The sequence below is a fragment of the Castor canadensis genome, chromosome 6 (genome assembly GCF_047511655.1).
Source record: "Castor canadensis chromosome 6, mCasCan1.hap1v2, whole genome shotgun sequence".
Taxonomy (NCBI): Eukaryota; Metazoa; Chordata; class Mammalia; order Rodentia; family Castoridae; genus Castor; species Castor canadensis.
The window spans coordinates 133,171,740-133,189,906 of NC_133391.1; the positions used below are offsets into that span (position 1 = coordinate 133,171,740).

An 18,167-nucleotide genomic window follows, 5' to 3' on the forward strand; every position below is an offset into this window, starting at 1 on the left:
TCTGCCACAGGGCTGATGAGCAAAATGCTCTCAAGATTGTTTCCCCTCCCCCAATAAAGGTTCTAACCAAACCAGTTCACCTAAGAAAGCCCTTGAAATGCAAGGCCAATAAGAAAACCCTCCAACCCAGAGTTAAAATGTCCAGAAAAGCCCCAGCCTTCACCTGTGCAGTGAGCCACCAGCTTCCGGGCTCTGCTGCAGTACCTTAGCTGTAGCCTTTCCTTTCTCTCTAATAAATCCTACTTTATATACCGGCTTTGACTCATCATTCAACTGCCTCACGAGCCAGTTCTCTGGCCTATGAAGGCAAGGACCCTGGACACCAGCACGTAACACTTAGCTTCCTAGAAAGCCATGAATTTAATCTCTAAAGCAAACTCAAATTGCCCTTTCTTTTGTGGACTTCCCAGGAGATTGAAAGCAACAGGTTCTCTCTCAGAGACTGGTATTTCTGAAACCAGAAGTGACTTCTGAGAGGCCACTCATTTCATGCATCAGTCACCACAGCTATTGCTTCAAAGATGTGGTTCCAACTCAAACATCTGAATTTTTAATTCACCTATGCATGTCTTATAACCCTCTGTGTATTGCAACTCTCTTGAAAGCAGGTGCTCTAAGTGATCTCTGTATACAGCATGACATATTTCATGTGCTTTTTTTGGATTTTGAAGAAGTCAATGAATGTTTGTTGAATGACTGCACATCCTTATATTTGTTTTCCGTTCTCTGTACCTTCATATCTCCGTGTACAGTGTTCAGGCCAGTATCTGTGTAGACGCTGTGTGGTGCTAGTCAAAAAGATGGCATTAGAATATGGCCATTGTGAGGGTAGATTTCTTGACTAGACACTATAAAGAAACAGCCTTGAAGTCACCATAAACAATGGATTTCCCCTAAAAACTGAACATCTTAATTTCTCATTATTCTAGAGTCATCTTAACTGTCATGGAAAATGGCTATAGATCACATTCAATCTTTGAAGCATTTAAGTGGTAAATTAGAAGTAATTTTAAAAAGAGGAGCAAGTGGTGTTCTACAGAGAGATAATTCCTAATCTTCTCTTTGACACATTGAAAGATTTTTGCAAATTAAATGCTCCAAGTTTATGTAAAGAAATCCAAACATTTCAAGTTTTCCTGTGTGCTAATTAAAAGGGCTCTATTTAAATGGTGGAGCTGTCCCCAAACCAATGATAACTAATTAGAACCATAAAATGTTGAGCCTGAAGGGAGTTTATAATCTCTTTAATTTTGTAGGGAGGAAACAGGCTGTGCACTGTATGGGACTTACACACATCTAGGATCAGAGATATGGCTCCCACACACCTAGTCCAGGTTTCTTCAACCCCAAGAAAGTCAGCATTACTGTGGGTGTTTGGAAGATGCTGATTACTAATGAGGAAAACATGAGTAGTCTTTAGGAAAGTAAAACAGTGCTCTCTCCTGAAGGAAAGAAAAGAAATGGCTCATTCTTAGAAGTGTGTGTCTAGCCAGAGATGCTTGGAGGCTGGTAGAGGAGTCTCATGGTACAACAATGTCTGGAGATTTCTTACCATGAGCTAGGCACTATGTTCAGAATTTAATTATCATGAATTTGTTAAGCCACACAACAGGCTTTATGGGATTAGCATACTCTTTTTATTTTACAGATAAGGAGACAATTGGGACAGTTAAGTGGTTTGTCTAAGGTTACATACCAGTGTCGTTTACCAGTATGTGAACTAGGATTTACACTAGGTCTTTTAAGATACCAAGCCCATATTCTTAGCCAGAGATGACGTTTGAATAGAGGTCCCTTTGGGAGACATTGTTGACAACATGGGCCTCTTGGGAATCTCATTCTATGCTGCATGTGCTTATAGATTTATGTGGGTATCTGAGCTTGCCAGGAGAAATTCTGCATACCGGGATCAGCCTGAGCTGAACTGGGTTCTCAGCCCTGGGCAGACCCTATGACAAAGTGAACCTCCAGTGCTTTGGTAGGACAGAGTCACCTAGGATCAACCTCTGGGCTTATCAACTCACGTTCTAAATGCAAAGTTTAGAATGCTAAACTTGGAAGGACTATTAAGATTTAGTGTGATCTTCACATTTTAAGAAGGAAGAAACAGAGGTTCAGTTTGTGTTTGGTTTATGCCAAGCTGTGTTAGGAAACATAGTGGCTAACAGCAATGGGTTTGCACAGAGCCTAGAAAATCTAATTCTTTTTGGCTGTTTCCCTCCCCCATGGCTGTGGCAGGAAAGGTCATAAAAACCGATGCCCACTCCCATCTCCCACATATGGTGGGGACAGGGAGTAGAGAGCAGTTCCCCTAAAGAAGGAGAGTGGAGTCCCCAGGAGAAAGGAGGGAGGCTTGGTAACCAAAACATGTCTTCTCAGAAGTAAAACAGTGGCCTCACAGATATCTGCTGAAGAGAAGTTCAAAATGGGATGCCATACTTAAAAAGCACTTTATTATACAGAAGGGGGAAATTAAGTCATCATTAATTTTATTAGGAACGAAGTACCCTTAGCATTGATTGTCCTGGTAGCATATAAATTGGCATTTTGACAAATATCAATGTTGCAGAGAATACACTAGATGAAATGCAGCCCAAAGAAGCTAGTTCTAGAAGGTCCTGGGTCCATTTCTATCAAACCATCTCTTCAGGCCCTGCTTGTCAATTTTCATCAGAAGCCGCAGACTTGGGTGGATGCTTCTCTCGATGACATGTGATTAGGTGCCCCAAGGCAGGTGGTGACAGTTACCACACATTGACTCCTGCACCTTGATAAATTCTTCTGACAGGTAAGTTGCTCCAAAAATTCAAGGATGTAATTTAGGGTCTGAGTGTTAAAAGAAAAATAAGGCTCGCATATTTACAAATGCATTACACATTGACTGGGGCGGGGGGGATAGAGCAAAGGAGCCCCCGCTCCTCCACCTATGCGCACCTGGGTCAGGAGAACCTGTTGCTTCAGTGATGCCGGGGAAGAACCCCGGTCCTGCCAAGTCATTCAGCCTGCCGCCCCTCCTCAGAAGCACCCTGGACCCCTTTGCAGATCTGCAAGCAGGGCGGGTGCCACGTAGTCCCCTCCCCCACACCAGTCGCCTCTGACTTCTCCACTCGCGGAGGAAAAGGCCTGTCCCCTCCGCCGCGGTGACGGGGAGCAACAGCTGCAGGTTGCTCAGGGCTCGCTCTCTGTCTCTCCTCTCTCTCTTTCTTTCTCTTTCCCCGCCCCCGCCCGGCCCCTGCGCTGGTGAGGGTGGCGCCCCCTGGCCAGGCTCGGGTCGCCGCGGCCCGCGGGGAGGGGCGGGCGCAGGTAGCTGGGCCACCGCCCGGGAGCGAGCGCGGGGTCGCCGCGGCGGGATGGGGCGGCTGGAGGCCCGCCGCCTTGTCCTGCTCGCCGCCTGCCTGGGGCTCTGCGGGGCGCTCCGAGGTACGCGCCCCACTCCCCCCTTCCCGGTCCCTGTCCCTTGCCCGGCCGCTGGAGCGCGTGCAGCCCCTGCTTGGAGAGGTGGGCGGGAGGAGGGCGCCGAGCAGGGAGCCCGGTCTGCGCTCCGATGGCCCTGGGAAGCACCGGGCCGGGTCGTCCCGTCCAGATCCCCGCTGCCACTCCCAGGCGGGGCGGTCGGGGGAGGAGACCGCTCGGCCTGCAAAACTTCCAGCAACTGCAGCCCCGCGCGGCCGGGCCCCTCCGCCCCTGGCCGGCCCGCCGCGGTGAGTCGAGTCGGGGCCTGCTCGGAGCTCCGCGGCCTGCCCCGAGGACTCGGAGTTTTAAAGGCGGCCTCCTGGTTGTACTCCTAGGACCGGAACGACGGCCCCTGCTGTCTTCCCTCCTGATCCTTTAGTTACGTCCCTCACCTTAGTAGCCCTGGCAGGAGATACGCGGCTGCACGTGGCCTGCACCGCTTTGGGGGTCTTCACCTCGTCGCGGAAATTCTTTGGCGACAGGTTCATAGTCTCTAAGTCCCTCCATGTAGGAGCGGAACATTCCTGGGTCCTATTAGGTAGAAGTTGCTTTAGGTGATTACTAAGAACGTAACTATTTAGACTTTGCACATGAGTGAGCTCCAGTACTTGGGCATTCCTACCCTCCATGGGTATTTGAAATTGAATTCAGTTCAACAAAAGACTCCCATACTCCTTTTTTTTTTTTTTTTAAAGAGAACACATTCTAAATCAAAGGCTTTGTATCTCTGTAATATTCAGGTTAAATTCCGAAGACTTATTTACTTCATTCCAAGTAGTGTAAACCTGGTAAGATCGCTTGATTTCATTAGCTTTAATGTGCTGCTCCAGCCATGATCACCTTGGCAGTAAGCTACCCTTACTACCCTTCCCCTTGTTGGGGTGGTGAAGGAGGCTGATCGCACACCCCCTGCTCCTTGCTCACCTCCTTCTTACCTCCTGGTTCTTTTTCTGTTCGCTCTTGTCCCTCTCCTGTCTGTTCCCAGGTAGGATTGGACTGGAGGCTGGGGCTGCTGGGACTGTGACTTTGTGGGGGAAGGTGTGACTTGAAGGCTAAGGAGATCTCAGAGGGCAGTGAGTAGCCTCTTGGGACAGATTCAGTCCTGAAGGGTGGAGAGTCAGTTACCCAGATGGTCAGTGTAGGGTGATGGGAGGCCCATGGAACAGGAGTCATATGGACTAGTGCTTCTATCCTGATGATCTCTTACATTCTCAGAATGACTTTGGGCAAGTTATTATTCTAAAACTGAGATAATAATAGCTTCTTCAGAGAGGCTTGAATAAAATACGATGTAAGACTGCCTTAGAACACTCAATAAACACTCATTTCCATCCTGTTCTCATTACCCTCCCTTCCTCCCCTTCCGTGCAGTTCATCTGGGTGAGAGCCAGTAGGTTAGAATTCCTTTAGGGGTAAGGAATGTAGATTAAGACAAGGCTGTGGTTTCATGACAAATACTGTACACCAGAATGTACCTTGGGGTGCTTAGAAGAATATTTTCTTGAGTAACTGGATGTGTGATCTGAATTCAGTTTTCTTCCTTATCTCCTTGGGTGATGAAGGTTATTTCCTTGAACAATCTAATTGTGAGCTCTGCTCTCAGACCTTGAAGGACACAGGGTGATGGATGGTCAGCTTAGTAAGTCACCACAATGGGAGCCACCATTGTCTGGCAAAGATATTGTCTCAGTAAAAATATCTTCAGCATACACACCTAGTGCATTTCTATTTGGAAGTCAGTACCATTGTCACTGACCACTTTCTGAGATACATTGTACACAGAGCACTGCATCCATATTATCAACAGCTCAGTATTTCAATATTTCTATTCAACATTTCTAGTTTTGACTACCTTTGCATTAGATCTTACTAGTACTTTTTTTTTTTTGCCTTCTACCAGGGCCAACTAGGAGCTTGTCTGGGAAAAGAAAAGACCTGTTCCTTTGCATTAATACTTCCTACATTATCTGTATCTTTATCTATGGTTTGTTGGCAAGACTTTTTAAAGCACCTTGTATTAGTCTGTTTGCTGTAATAAACTACCTGAGGCTGAGTACTTTATAAAGAAAAGAGGCTTATTTAGCTCACAGTTTTGGAAGTTGAAAGTTCAAAATATCATGGTGCTGGCTGTATGTGAGGACCTCATGGCAGTTGGCATCGTGGCAGGAACCTGTGTGAGAGGGAGAGATCACATGGTAAGAAAGTAAGACACAGAGAGACTGGGGAAGGGCCGGTCTTTTTAAACAGTTGTTTCTATAGTCCTGCATGTGGTGTGTCAGGGAGTGAGAGGACGGGGGCACCTCAGTCAATGTTTTGCATTGTAGAGCTTACCCTCTTCCTTGGGAGACTTGTATGCCTCGTGGGTGAGGCATGAGGCTGCTTTGTACACCAACTAAGGTAGCACACCAATCAGTCTGGAAATTAGAGATGAAAAAAAACTTACTGTTTAATTATTTTTTTTTTAGATGACAACCACCTAGAAGTTCTAATATTTTCTTTTGGCACACCCTTTATCATTTGTGCACCAAAGCTGTGGTGCCCACATTCCCATGCTTTCAGGAGTCAGTGAGTCATAGTAAGTCACACAGCTGCAGGTGTGGCAGCTGGTGACATAGATTAGTGAAGACCATGTGGCTAGAGCATCCAATCCATGTGTGGCTGCTGTGGTGTGGGGATGAATGAGACCTTCCTAGGGTGCCTGGCATTCTGATTTTTCTAGAGAAGTAAAAAAATTCAGATTAGAATATCTTGGCTTTAATTTCCTCCTCTTCCTCCTTTTTTTTGATGGTAGTGGGGTTTGAGCTCAGGACCTCATGCTTGCTAAGCAAATACTCTACCACTTGAGCAACTCCACCAGCCCTTTTTTGCATTGGGTATTTTTGAGATAGGGTCTTACGAACTGTTTGTCTGGGCTTGCCTGAACTGTAATCCTCCTGATCTTTGCCTCCTGAGTAGTTAGGATTACAGGTGTGAGCCACTGGCTAATTGTTTCTTCTTAAATAGGGCTATATACAGCACATACAAAACAAACAACAAACAAAAATTCCTCAAACCTTTGCTCCTGGGACCTTTTAATCAAAACTACTATATTATTAGCCTCTGTATTCCCACCACTTAGTCCAGAAACATATAAATAATAAGTGCTTAATAAATATAGATGACTGAATGATAGAACGCTGTAGGGAGTGTGGTAATAAGGAGAAAAATGACCCTTCCCCTGAACATTCGAGTTTAGATTTGCAGGACATGTGAATAGGTTGCTTTCTATGGCAAAGGGACTTTGCAGTTTGATTAAATTTGAAATTTTGAGATGGTGAGATTACCCTGCACTACCTGGGTGGCCCCTAACTATAACCCTGAGGATTTTATAACAGAGACAGGAGGGCCAGAATCAGGGGCTTTGATAAGGGAAGGAGAGGTCAAGGTGGCTGGGGACCACTAGCTAAGATGCACATTGGCCTCTAGTTGCTGGAAAAGGCAAGGAAAGAGATTCTTTCCCCTGGGGCCTCCAGAAGGCATGCAGGACTTGATTTCAGACTTCTGACCTCCAGGACTTGGAACATAATACATTTATGTTGTTTTAAGCCACTAAATGTTTGGTAATTTGTTGCAGCAAAAAATTTATGCAGGGATTTATGTCCTAGTAAAAGATAATTTAAGGGCCATCAAACTGTGACGGAAGCATAAGATGGTGGGTCACATCAGAGAGGAATGAGGGGCAGGAAGAGCTATCAGCTCCAAACATGGAGCTTTAGGAAGGCTCTGTCCCTGTGGTGAGAGAGCCTGACTGCAGCACTGATTGAAACTGGAGCCTGAAAAGCTCTCTTCCTATTAGTGGAGCAATCACAGAAGCACACAAAAGTCACAAGTGGAGCATCCAAGGTCTCACAGGCTGTGTGGCACAGGAGGCAACTGTCAGCTTAACCAGGGCAGACTGAATGGCAGGAATGCCTCACTGACAATTCCAGTGGCTGCTACTTGGGATAGCACCCCCCTGAGTTGTGCTGGGCCCAGGAATCCTCCATTCAGAGGGGGTGAGGGCCAGGGAACTGCTAGTTTTCTCTTTGTAACCTGAGTCCTAGCCCAGAGCAGTTAGCATAGAGGCAATGGGAAAATAGAGAAGTGAGAGCAATAAGCTTGGGACTGTAGATGGCCCTGGCTGTACCTGGAAACCCAAGATTTGTGCCTTCATGGTAGGCCTGGCCTACTACCCTCTGCTGTCAACTCTTCTAACAATGTCAGCAACACGCGTAGCATAGGATGTGGTGCCAGAGTTGTCCCTTGCTCCTACTCACTGAACATCTGGTCAACTGCCCACTCCGTAGCCACAAAGGAAATACCTCTTGGTTCATTGGGTTTCTATTCCATTTAATTTCAGTAGACATGAGTTTTGTGGCAGAGACTTCTAGAGTTATCCCTGTTAGGGATGACTTTCAATAAATAAAGGGGAATGGATCTCCTAGAGCATATTGGATGTTTGTGCCAAGTTATTTCTTACTTATAAAGTGGGCTATCTCTTGAATAACTGTTCAGCTTCAGTTTGACATCTGTTCAATATTGACACCATAGTAAGACACTGTAGAGATTGCTAAAAATAAATTTGTAGGGTAAAATGTGACTTTCTTTTCCAAGTGATATTACTAATCTCAAGTTACACAGCACCAGTAAGAGCTGCTTTCTAAGGCAGGACCTTCTCTTAGGAGTCCTAAGACTTAGGTCCCTCCTCTTAGGACTTTGTGTACCGCAAACAATTAAGCAGAGAGCTTTTGTTTTGGTTGTTTCTTATTTTAATGCAAAAAATAAGCTTCCATACTTAATGATGTCTGTAGAATATATTTGGAAGGACATTAATACATAAAATCACACAATATAAAATTAGCAAAAATTAAATTATAGAAAGGTAATTCTGATTTTCAGTGAAGGCAGACAGTTCCAAAATCTTTTCCAAAATACTTCCCTAATTTGTTTCCATCCTACTCTTAGTTTCCCCTTACACAGCCATCAGACTGATCTTCCTGAAACACAGAACTGATCTGTCTCTCCCCATTTGAAGGGCATTTAATGCTTCCCCATTGTCTGCAGGATAAGAATTAATCTCCTTAATACAATCCATAAGGCCCTCAGCAAGTAGATCATGGGGATCTACTTGGTGAGTTACTCATTTGCTCCCCAAAATTTCATTGAGAATTTCTTGTCAAATACACATCAACACAAGGTGAAGAAAACCCCAGAAGTTCTCCTCTTAGGCTTCCCATTTCAATAAGTGAATTCTGATCCCCAAATCTGGAAATTAATCTAGATTGCCCAGTGTCCTTTCCCTTGCCTCTACCCTTACAGTCCTATTTTCTAAATACCTCTTGTACCTACTCACTTCTCCCTCTGTTTCTCTGTATCTCCTTGAGTCTGTGTTTCAGCCAGAGTCATCTCCTAAACTGCAATCTCAGATTGTGTCATTTCCCTGACTGATGCCTCTTTAGCCCTCTTTGGGTAGACTCAAATTCATTAAGCTGGCTTCCAAGGCCATCATTTATTGAGTATTTGGCATGTGTCAGGTGCTGTTCTTAACACTGAAAATTAGACTGTGGTCAGGACCAATATTGATCTGATCTCAAAATCTTACATTCTGTTTGCAGTGATTTCGTATTGGGCCCACATAATAACCAAGAAAACAAAGTCGAGATCTATGATAAAGGACATGAAAGGAGTAGCCAGCCACTGCTTTTGCATATGTGTAGTTACGGTTGGCTTTTGAGGTGGAAAAAGGTGACCCTTTCCCATTAATCCTCACTCACCACAGTATCAACCACAGCTCCATCACTCCTCACTCACTGCAGCGTCAACCACACCTGTCCCTTCCTCACACTCAACCAGACTGCTCCTTTTGTTCTTTTCATTCTCACTTCTCTCTTTTCTCTTATCTGTTTTCTCCCTCCTTTTCTCTCTGCTTCACCCCACACATCTTCCCAGAAGACATTGCCTTGCCTGAAACATCTCTTGCCTAGACTGAGTGCTTTTGCTGTGATCTACATTTCCCAATTAATAATCAAGTATAATTACTTGATCGACAGTCTTTCATGTTCACCTTTGAACTCTCAGTACCAAATGAAATGCTTGGTCTCATTTGCATAGGATGAAACACTTAAATAGGCCTGATAGAGACATTTATGCTTGGATTGCTTGCTCCCTCACCCTCTGGCTAGCCCCAGACCAGCTCCAATCACACCAACTCCTAACATCACATGGATGCACTCTTCTCTCTGAGCAACTTTCTGTTCTAACTCTTTGATGAATTCAGTATCTTCAGTTCCTGACAATACCTGGCATGTAGTAGACACTCAAAAAATAGAAAGCCAAACAAAACCCAAAACAAATCCATTAATGAATCAAACAAAACCCAGAAAGATGGAGTTTGGAAGAAGAATGAGAACCAACTATAAGGTGAATATAATGGGTAAGAATAATCACCATCCTGGAAAAAACTGGAAGCCAGTCTTAAGTGTTTACCTTCCAGGAAAACTATTTTACCTCCCTACTACCAAAGTCTGGCTTTCATCCAACCATTTCACCAGGGCATCATCATTGATTTGTGCCAATGATACTGAAATCACACGCTTTCCTTCACTGGTTGACAGAATCACCTTGCTTTTTTCAGGAGTCAATTTCACTAGTGTTTCTATTAGTTCTTTATTGTTAATTTGAGACATGTATTAGGGTCCTCAAAAGATGGGGTCATCTTGGAAGTATGTGAAGACATAAAGTGACTTTAGGTTGTTAAGCCAGTGGTTTTTAAGCCCACTTCCTTGTTTTTCTCTTGAGGCAATGGAAATTTCTGACCACCAGCAAGGACTGGAATAGATTAAGTGCCAGAGAGGTGAAATGTGGGAAAACATAGAGATATTGTTTATTAACATTTTAGTCATTCTCAGCAGTAGATTTTATGACTTAGGAAACATTTCCCAGTTTTGAACACTTAACAGTGCACTTGCTAAACCTGTCAAAAACTGGGGTGTGGGATTCAGTAATGGGAAGGTCAGGAGGATAAACACAGATAGCTGTGGGTTTATAATTGCTTGTTTCATCTTTAATCACCTTAGCTCCAATTCTGCTTTTACTCAGTTTAGTTAAGGGTGTTTTATTTATTTGTATCTTTGAGATTAACTTTTGGAAAATTTGTTGCTGAACATGTATTAATTGTACATATTAATGGAGTTCAGTGTGATAGTTTCAGTAAGTGCACACAATATGCATTGATGAAATTCAGCCTCCTTGTATGCTCTAGTAATCACTATTCTATATTCAGGTTGACTTTTTTTAGTTCCACATATGAGAGTGAACATGTAGATATTTATCTTTCTTTTGTTTCTTTTTTTTTTTCTTAATTTTTGTCAGCATTGGGATTTGAATTCAGGGCCTTGTGCTTGGCAGGCAGGTGCTCTTTCCCTTGAGCCACACTCCCAGCCCTTTTTGTTTTTAGGTTGTGTTTTAGATAGTCTGGTGTTTTTCCCCTGGACTGTGATCCTGCTACATAAGGCCTCACAGGTGCATGACACCATGCCCAGCTTATTTGTTGAGATGGGGTCTCACTAACTTTGCCTTGGATGACCTTGAACCCCAATCCTACCACTGTCCACCTCCTGCTAGCTGAAATAATAGATGTGAGCCATCATTCACTGCTGGACACTTGTCTGTCTATGCCTGATTTATTTAATTTAACACAAATTCCCCCAGTTCCATCCACTTTGCTGCAAAGGATAGGATTTCATTCTTCTTTATGGCCAAATAATACTTCAGTGTGTGTGTATTATATGTCTTTGTATATATGACTGCATTCTCTTTATCCATTTATCTGTTGATGGTAACCTAGGTTGATTTTATATCTTAGCTATTGTGGATAGTGCTGTGATGAGCATGGGTATGTGTTTTTGGTGTGCCAATTTTATTTCCTTTGAATGTATGCTCAGAAGTGGGATAGCTGGATCATATAATAGATCTATTTTTAGGTTTTTTTGGGTAATATCTGTATTGGTTGTACTAACTTACATTCCCACTAACATTATATGACAGTTCCCTTTTCTCTATATCCTTGCCAGCATTTGTTATTTTTTGATAAGATCCATTCTAACTGGGGTAAGATAATATTTTAGTTTTGATTTTCATTTCCCTGGTGGCTAAGCATCTTGAGTATTTTTCATATATTTATATTGCTTCTTTTGAAAAGTGTCTGTTCATATCATTTGCCCTTTTTAAAACTGGATCACTTGGTTTTTTTGTTGTTACGTATTTTGAGTTCCTTATATATTCTGAATATTAATCCTTTGTCAAATGAATAGTTTTTCTTCACTTCTGTAAGGTGCCACTTCACTTTGTTGATTGTTTCCTTTGCTGTGCAGAAACTTTTTAGTATTATTTAATCCCATTTGCCTATTTTTTGCTTAGCTGTGTCTTTGTATACTATCCAAAATATTATTGCCTTTATCAATGTCTTGAAGTGTTTTCCCTGTGTTCTCTTCTAGTACTTTCAGAATTTCAGGTCTTACATTATGGTCTTTGATCCATCTTGAGTTGGGTTTTGTACAGGATGAGAGATTGGGATTGAGTTTCAGTCTTCTGCATATAAATATCCAGTTCTCCCAGCACCATTTATCAGAGAGGCTGTCCTTTCTCCAATGTGTGTTTTGGTGGCCTTTGTTGAGAATCAGTTGGCTATATAGATGTGTGGGTTTATTTCTGTTCTCTTCCATTGGTCTGTGAATCTATTTTTATGCCAGTATAATGCTATTTTGAATACTATGACTCTGTAGTACATCTTGAAATCAGATATTGTGATGCCTCCAGGTTTGTTCCTTTTTTGTTGTTGTTGTTGTTCAAGATAGCTGTGGCTATTTGAGGCCTTTTGATCCATATGAATTTTAGGATCATTTCTTTTAGTTCTGTGAAGAATATTATTGGTATTTTGATGGAAATTGCCTTAAATCTATAAATTGGGTAGTATTACCATTCCATGAACATTGGAAGGTCTTTCCATTTCCTCCAATTTATTTCATCAGTGGTTCTTAGTTTTTCTTGTAGAGGTCTTCATTCCTTGGTTAAATTTACTCCTAGGTATTTTATTGTAGCTATTTTGAGTGGGATTGCTTTCATTAATTCTTTCTCAACAAACTTATTATTGATGTATAAAGTGATTTTTATATTGATCCTTCAACATTACTGAATTTCTCAGTTTTAATAGTCTTTTGGTGGAGTCTTTAAGTTTTTCTCTATGACAGTATCATATCATTTGCAAACAGGGATACTTTGATGTATTAGTTAGGTTTCTTTTTTGCTGTGACAAAATACCTTACATAGCAATGTAAAAGAGAAAAGACTTATTGTGGCTCATGGTTTCAGAGGATTCAGTCCATAGTTACTTGACCGCATTGTGCTTGGTCAGAACATCATGGTGGTGAGAGCATGTGGTAGAGGAGAGTAGTTAATCTCATGGCAAACAGGGGATGGAGAGAGCAAGACAGAAAGGGGGAGGGCGGAGGAGGAGGAGGAGAGGGAAAGGGAGAGGAAGAGGGAGAGGGAGAAGAAGACCGACCAACCAAAGGGGACCTAGGGCAATATACCCCTAAAGGACCCACCCCTAGTGACCTACTTCCTCCAGCCAGGTTCCACCTCCTAAAGTTTCTAGAACCTCCAATATAGTATCACCAGCTGGTGACCAAGAAGCACATGAGCCTATTGGGGATATTTCATTCTCAATTAATAATATTTGATTTCATCCTTTCCTATTGGTATGCCTTTTATTTTGTTCTCTTGTCTTGTTCCTCTGGCTAAGACTGCCAGTACTATATTGAATAAGAGCAGTAGAACTGGACACCCTTGTCTTGTTCCAGATCTTAGAGAAAATGCTTTCAGCTTTCCTCTATTCAGTATGAGACTAGCCAGGGGTATATTATACATACCTTTTACTATGTTGAGGTACAATTCTTCCATACCTAATTTGTCCCGTTTTTATAATAAAGAGATATTGAATTTTGTCAAATACTTTTTCTGAATCTGTTGACATGATAATATGATATTTATCCTTTATTCTGTTGCTATTATGTATTACATTTATTGATTTGAATATATTGAATCATACTTGCATCCCTGGATTAAATCCAACTTGATCATGGTGAATGGTCATTTTGATGTGCTGTTGAATTTGATCTGCTAATAGTTTGTTGAGAATTTTTGAATATGTTCATCAGGGATATTGGTCTATAGTTTTCTTTTCCTCTTCCTTCTCTTCCTCCTCCTCCTCCTTTGTATATCCTTACCTGGTTTTGGTATTGGGGTAATCCATAGGATGGATTTGGAAGGGTTCCTTTCTTTTCAATTGTTTGGAATAGCTTGAGAATAGGCATTAGTTCTTCTAGCTTTTCTAGTTTGATAGAATTTAACAGTGAAATCAGTCAGCCCTGGACTTTGTTGGGGGGCTGCTTATTACTGATTTAATCTTACTACTTTTTATTTGTCTGTTTAGATCTTCTCTAACTTCATAGTTCAATTTCAGTAGGTTGTATGTGTTCAGAAATTTATCCATTTCATTTAGGTTTTCCAGTTATTGAGGTGGGCTGTAATGATCATTTGTATTTCTGTGACATCACTTGTAATCTTTTCTTTTCCCATCTCTAATTTTACTTATTTGGATATTTCTCTCTTTTTTCCTTAGTTTAGCTAAAGGGTTGTCGATTTTATCTTTTAAAAAAAACAACTTTATTTCTCTGATCTCTTGTGTTTTTTTGGTATTTATTATCATTATTTTTGTCTGCTTTGCTTATTTCTACTCTGATTTTTGTTATTTCTTTCCTTCTACTAATTTGGGTTCTGGTAAGCTCTTGCTTTTCTAGGTCCTTGAGATGTATCTTTAGGCTGATTATTTGAAATTTTTTTTTTTTTGGTATTGGCATTTATTGCTACAAACTTCCCTCAATGTTTTGGTATGCTGTGTTTCCATTTACATTTGTTTCAAGAAAGCTTTAAATTTCCCTTTTGATTTCTTCAGTGGCCCATTATTTGTTCAGCACCATGTTGTTAAATCTCCATGAATTGGTATAGTTTTGGGCCTACCTTCCCTCCTTCCTTCCTTCCTTCCTTCCTTCCTTTCTTCCTTCCTTCCTTCCTTTCTTCCTTTTCTTGACTGAGATCTTTCAAAAGACCTGGCTTTAAGTTCTGACATTCTTTCTTCTACTTAATCTGGTCTATTGTTGAGGCTCTCAACTGCATTTGTTATTTGATTTATTGAGCTCTTTATTTCCAAGATTTCTGTTTGTTTTTTCAAGATCTCTTATCTCTTTGCTGAATTTCTCATTGATTTTCTAATTTTGTTTTAATTATTTGTATTCTTTTTTATCTCATTGACCTTCCTTATAAACATTCTTATAAATGATTTATCAAGCCTTTCATCAGTGTTTTCTTTGGAATCTGTTGCTAGAGAATTATTGTGTTCTTTTGGAGGCATCATGTTACTCTTACTCACCCTCCCTCTCATATTTCTTGTGATTCAATATTGAAGTTTATCTCTGCCATTTTTATGGCGTGGCCTTCATAGTAAATGACTTTTTCTTGAAGATGTGTTTTTGCAATCAGTTTGATATGCAATGTTGGCTTTGGTTCCAACTGAGAACCATACTGATGTCTTCCTGTAGCTTCTTTTGTTATAACTAATGACTATGGTCATAGTGTATAATATGGTACAATCAAAGAAACCCAATGTTTCTGGTGGCCACACTGGGGTGGGTATGTTATTATGGCTTGGGCAGATGAGGTATACACAGGAGTGAGTGTAGGGTGCCTACTGTGTGACCACTCCAACAATTGGTGTGGTGGCACTGCTGGGCCTGAGGAGAGAGGAATGTATGTGTTCAAAGGTGGCATGGGTCAGGGTAGTGATGGTGGTGGGAGCTGCTCTGATAAGCTTGTTCCTCCACCCATAGTGTGGCAGAAGTGGGATGGCCACAGGATCTGGGTCACTGGCTGCTGGTCCTGATGGAGAGAAACCAGCACCACATATAGCACCTATAGCCAGGAGGCACTCTGTAGATGCCTGCTTTCAGTCCTGGCATTAGCATGAGTCCATATGTGGCTGGTCACACCCTTGTTCTCAGTGAACAAGTGCTTTGACCTCATACCCCAGATTTAGAGACAGGCACACACTTTACTCAAGTGGGTCACCAAGAGTGTAAATAATTGAGGCCATTCCAACCTAATTTCTTGGTTCTCAAACCTACATATTTTACCTTCTAGAGACACAATGTTATGAAAATATCTTTAAAGTGTCTGTTATTTCCTGGGGTATGGAACCCCATTCTGACATAGCATTGCTGCTGTGATGGTGACTTAACTGTACCTTCATCGGGTTGTTCCAACATTCCATCAGCCTTCACCTCTGGTTGTGTAGTATATGTAGACCAGTGGATTCCGTGGTCATAGGCCCGTTCCTAACCTCCCTTGGTGTAAAGTAGGTTTCTTGGACTCATGGCATCTCATGTTTGTGCATCAGATAGCTTGTGAACCTTCAGATAATGAAGTTAGCTGAGGTCCTGCAGAAAAGAAAAGGGAATGTATATCTAGAATATGGTTCTATTTTTGTCAAAATGAATCCTTGGCCATTCTAGTGAGGCAGGGTTTCATACAGTGAACTTGCCACTAAATGAACAATTGTTTTCCTCAAGAATTTGTGACATATTGGGAACTTAATGTTGGTCTTTGCTAGACATTTGGCTATAGCAGTAGGTAGAAAAACTTTGGTAAGAAGGAGCTCATACTGTTGGATGTGTAGACTGTACTCATGCCATTGTAGCCACCTCATTATGTACCCTTTGTGCCTACATAGGGGTGGCAGATATCAGAGGCTGGCTGTTGTACTCAGGCCAAGTCATTTTGTCTGTCTGCTGTCTACTGCCTATTCTGTAGTAGATGTTTTCTGTGGTCATTAACATACAATAGAAAGCTCTTCCCAGTTCATGCTCATATATGTATCCTAGACCTCCTTGTTCCTGATCTTTCAATCTTTATTTCTAGGCTACTGGCTGCTTCATTTGCTACTACTGTTGAGTCTTTATATATTCTAATGTCTGGCTACTTCTCTTTCCATAGAAAGTGTATGATTATTTGTTTCATTCAGTTCCATTTATTTGAAAAACTTTTCTTCACTAGCATTTTTCACGGCCACTTCTGTGAGGAGCTATACTGTTGCTAGAGTCCATTTTTTTGCCTTTATCCATAAAATGAAACTGACTCATGCATGAATCCAGTGTATCAGCTGGTAATAAGGACTCCTCCATGCAGCCATATATGTGAATTGAGGGAAAGGGGCTGGTGGATTACATGAATGCTGGGAAACCATCTTGTGTGACTTGCTTGCCTTCTGGTCCTCTTCACACTCAACCCAAGATGTACCACTTTCATCCTTTAATCCCTTCTTCTGCCATCTTTTATGGCAATTCTACCATGTCTGTCTTACTGTGGATAGTCATTGCATTTTCTATGCTTCCAGGAGCAACCTTAGTAGTGAGTTCATGCCATTTCCAGAAGTCTTTGCTAGGGTGTTTTTCCTATATCCCTGGCGAGTGCTCACCAATCTAAAAATTCTCCCTTATTCAACCTATCTACCTGCCCTATTGGTCCCTTTAATTTCATGTTATTCTCCTAGTTACTAGCAGCACATTCTGGGTAAGTCCTATAGTACCTTTAGGGCTAGCTTCTTCTTCCCTTATCAATCCCAACATGTCCCCACACAGGTTATGGTATGACTTAACTTTTGTTTTTGGTCTAGTGGACAGGAGGAGGTATGGGGTCATATCTTCATAGACCACATGGTATCTTCCACCATTTTTGTGCCAGCCTCTTTCCCTCAGTTCACATATATGGAAGATTCCTTATTAACAGCTGATGAAGTATTGATAGCAGTTTCTGAATCCTCTTTGAGGGGAGAGTACTGGCCTTAACAGGGGAGTGGGCCAGTTCTGCAGACTCAGAGTGATAAAGGAGGCCTTGGTATTCAAGACTTTTTAATACATAACCAGGATGTTCCCATTCCATATGGCAGGGTCCTGCCATTTCCCAACCAGAACCTTGGCCTTGACAGAGCAAGCCTATCTTAGTTGAGACTAACTTTGTTTGGAGCTTGACTACTCTGCAGATTAATTCCTCACTTTGAGTCTCAGCTCTCTGCCCACCTGCTGTGGGAGATGAGAAGGACTTTGTATTTTACCTTGGAGATCTTCTGTTTTTCACACTTAGCTTGTACTTGTTTACTAATCTTTTCCAGCTTTTCCTTATCTTTTCTCAAAGCTTCATTCAAGGTTGTCAATAGACATGCACTTCATTATCCTCATAGTTACTATTTGCCCTGTATTTTACATACTTTGATATTTCATAGCTGCACTAATAGGCTCCCTCACATTCTTACACCATACCAGTGTTCACCACCAATGAAATTTTAAAAATCACTACCAGGATTTTCAGTGATCTACCTATCACCAGTGCTTAGCATATAACAGTTGTACAGGGGATACATTATGATATTTACATATATGTATAAAATATATCTTTGTTGGATTTACCCCTCCATTGTTCTCTCCCTTCCCCTTCCTTCTTAGAACAATTTCAACAGGTTTCATTCTTCTCTTTTCATATATGGATACACAAAATGTCCATCATTTACACTCTCATTCTCCCTTTCC

The 18,167-nt window shown here is 41.7% G+C and overlaps 1 protein-coding gene and 1 long non-coding RNA gene across 3 annotated transcripts in view; one reads left to right on the plus strand and one right to left on the minus strand.

Annotated features, from left to right (window-relative positions):
- Nucleotides 1-2,438: 2,438 nt before the first annotated feature.
- Nucleotides 2,439-4,510, minus strand: LOC141424202 (uncharacterized). The gene is made up of 3 exons (XR_012449177.1): nt 4,389-4,510; nt 3,846-3,984; nt 2,439-2,826 (listed from the first exon to the last, which is right to left on the minus strand). It is a non-coding gene; the product is annotated as an uncharacterized lncRNA (long non-coding RNA).
- Nucleotides 3,124-18,167, plus strand: part of LOC109696113 (chondroitin sulfate proteoglycan 4-like) — an 86,813-nt gene continuing 71,769 nt past the window's right edge. Inside the window, exon 1 of one of the 2 annotated variants that reach the window (XM_074077500.1) lies at nt 3,124-3,163. Coding sequence is in view for 1 of the 2 variants with exons in the window: in XM_020178993.2 (XP_020034582.2) it covers nt 3,351-3,420 (70 nt within the window). In the remaining variant the exon portion in view is untranslated. Of the gene's footprint in view, nt 3,164-3,287; nt 3,421-18,167 lie in introns of those variants that run through there. The other variant, XM_020178993.2, reaches the window with a different exon arrangement.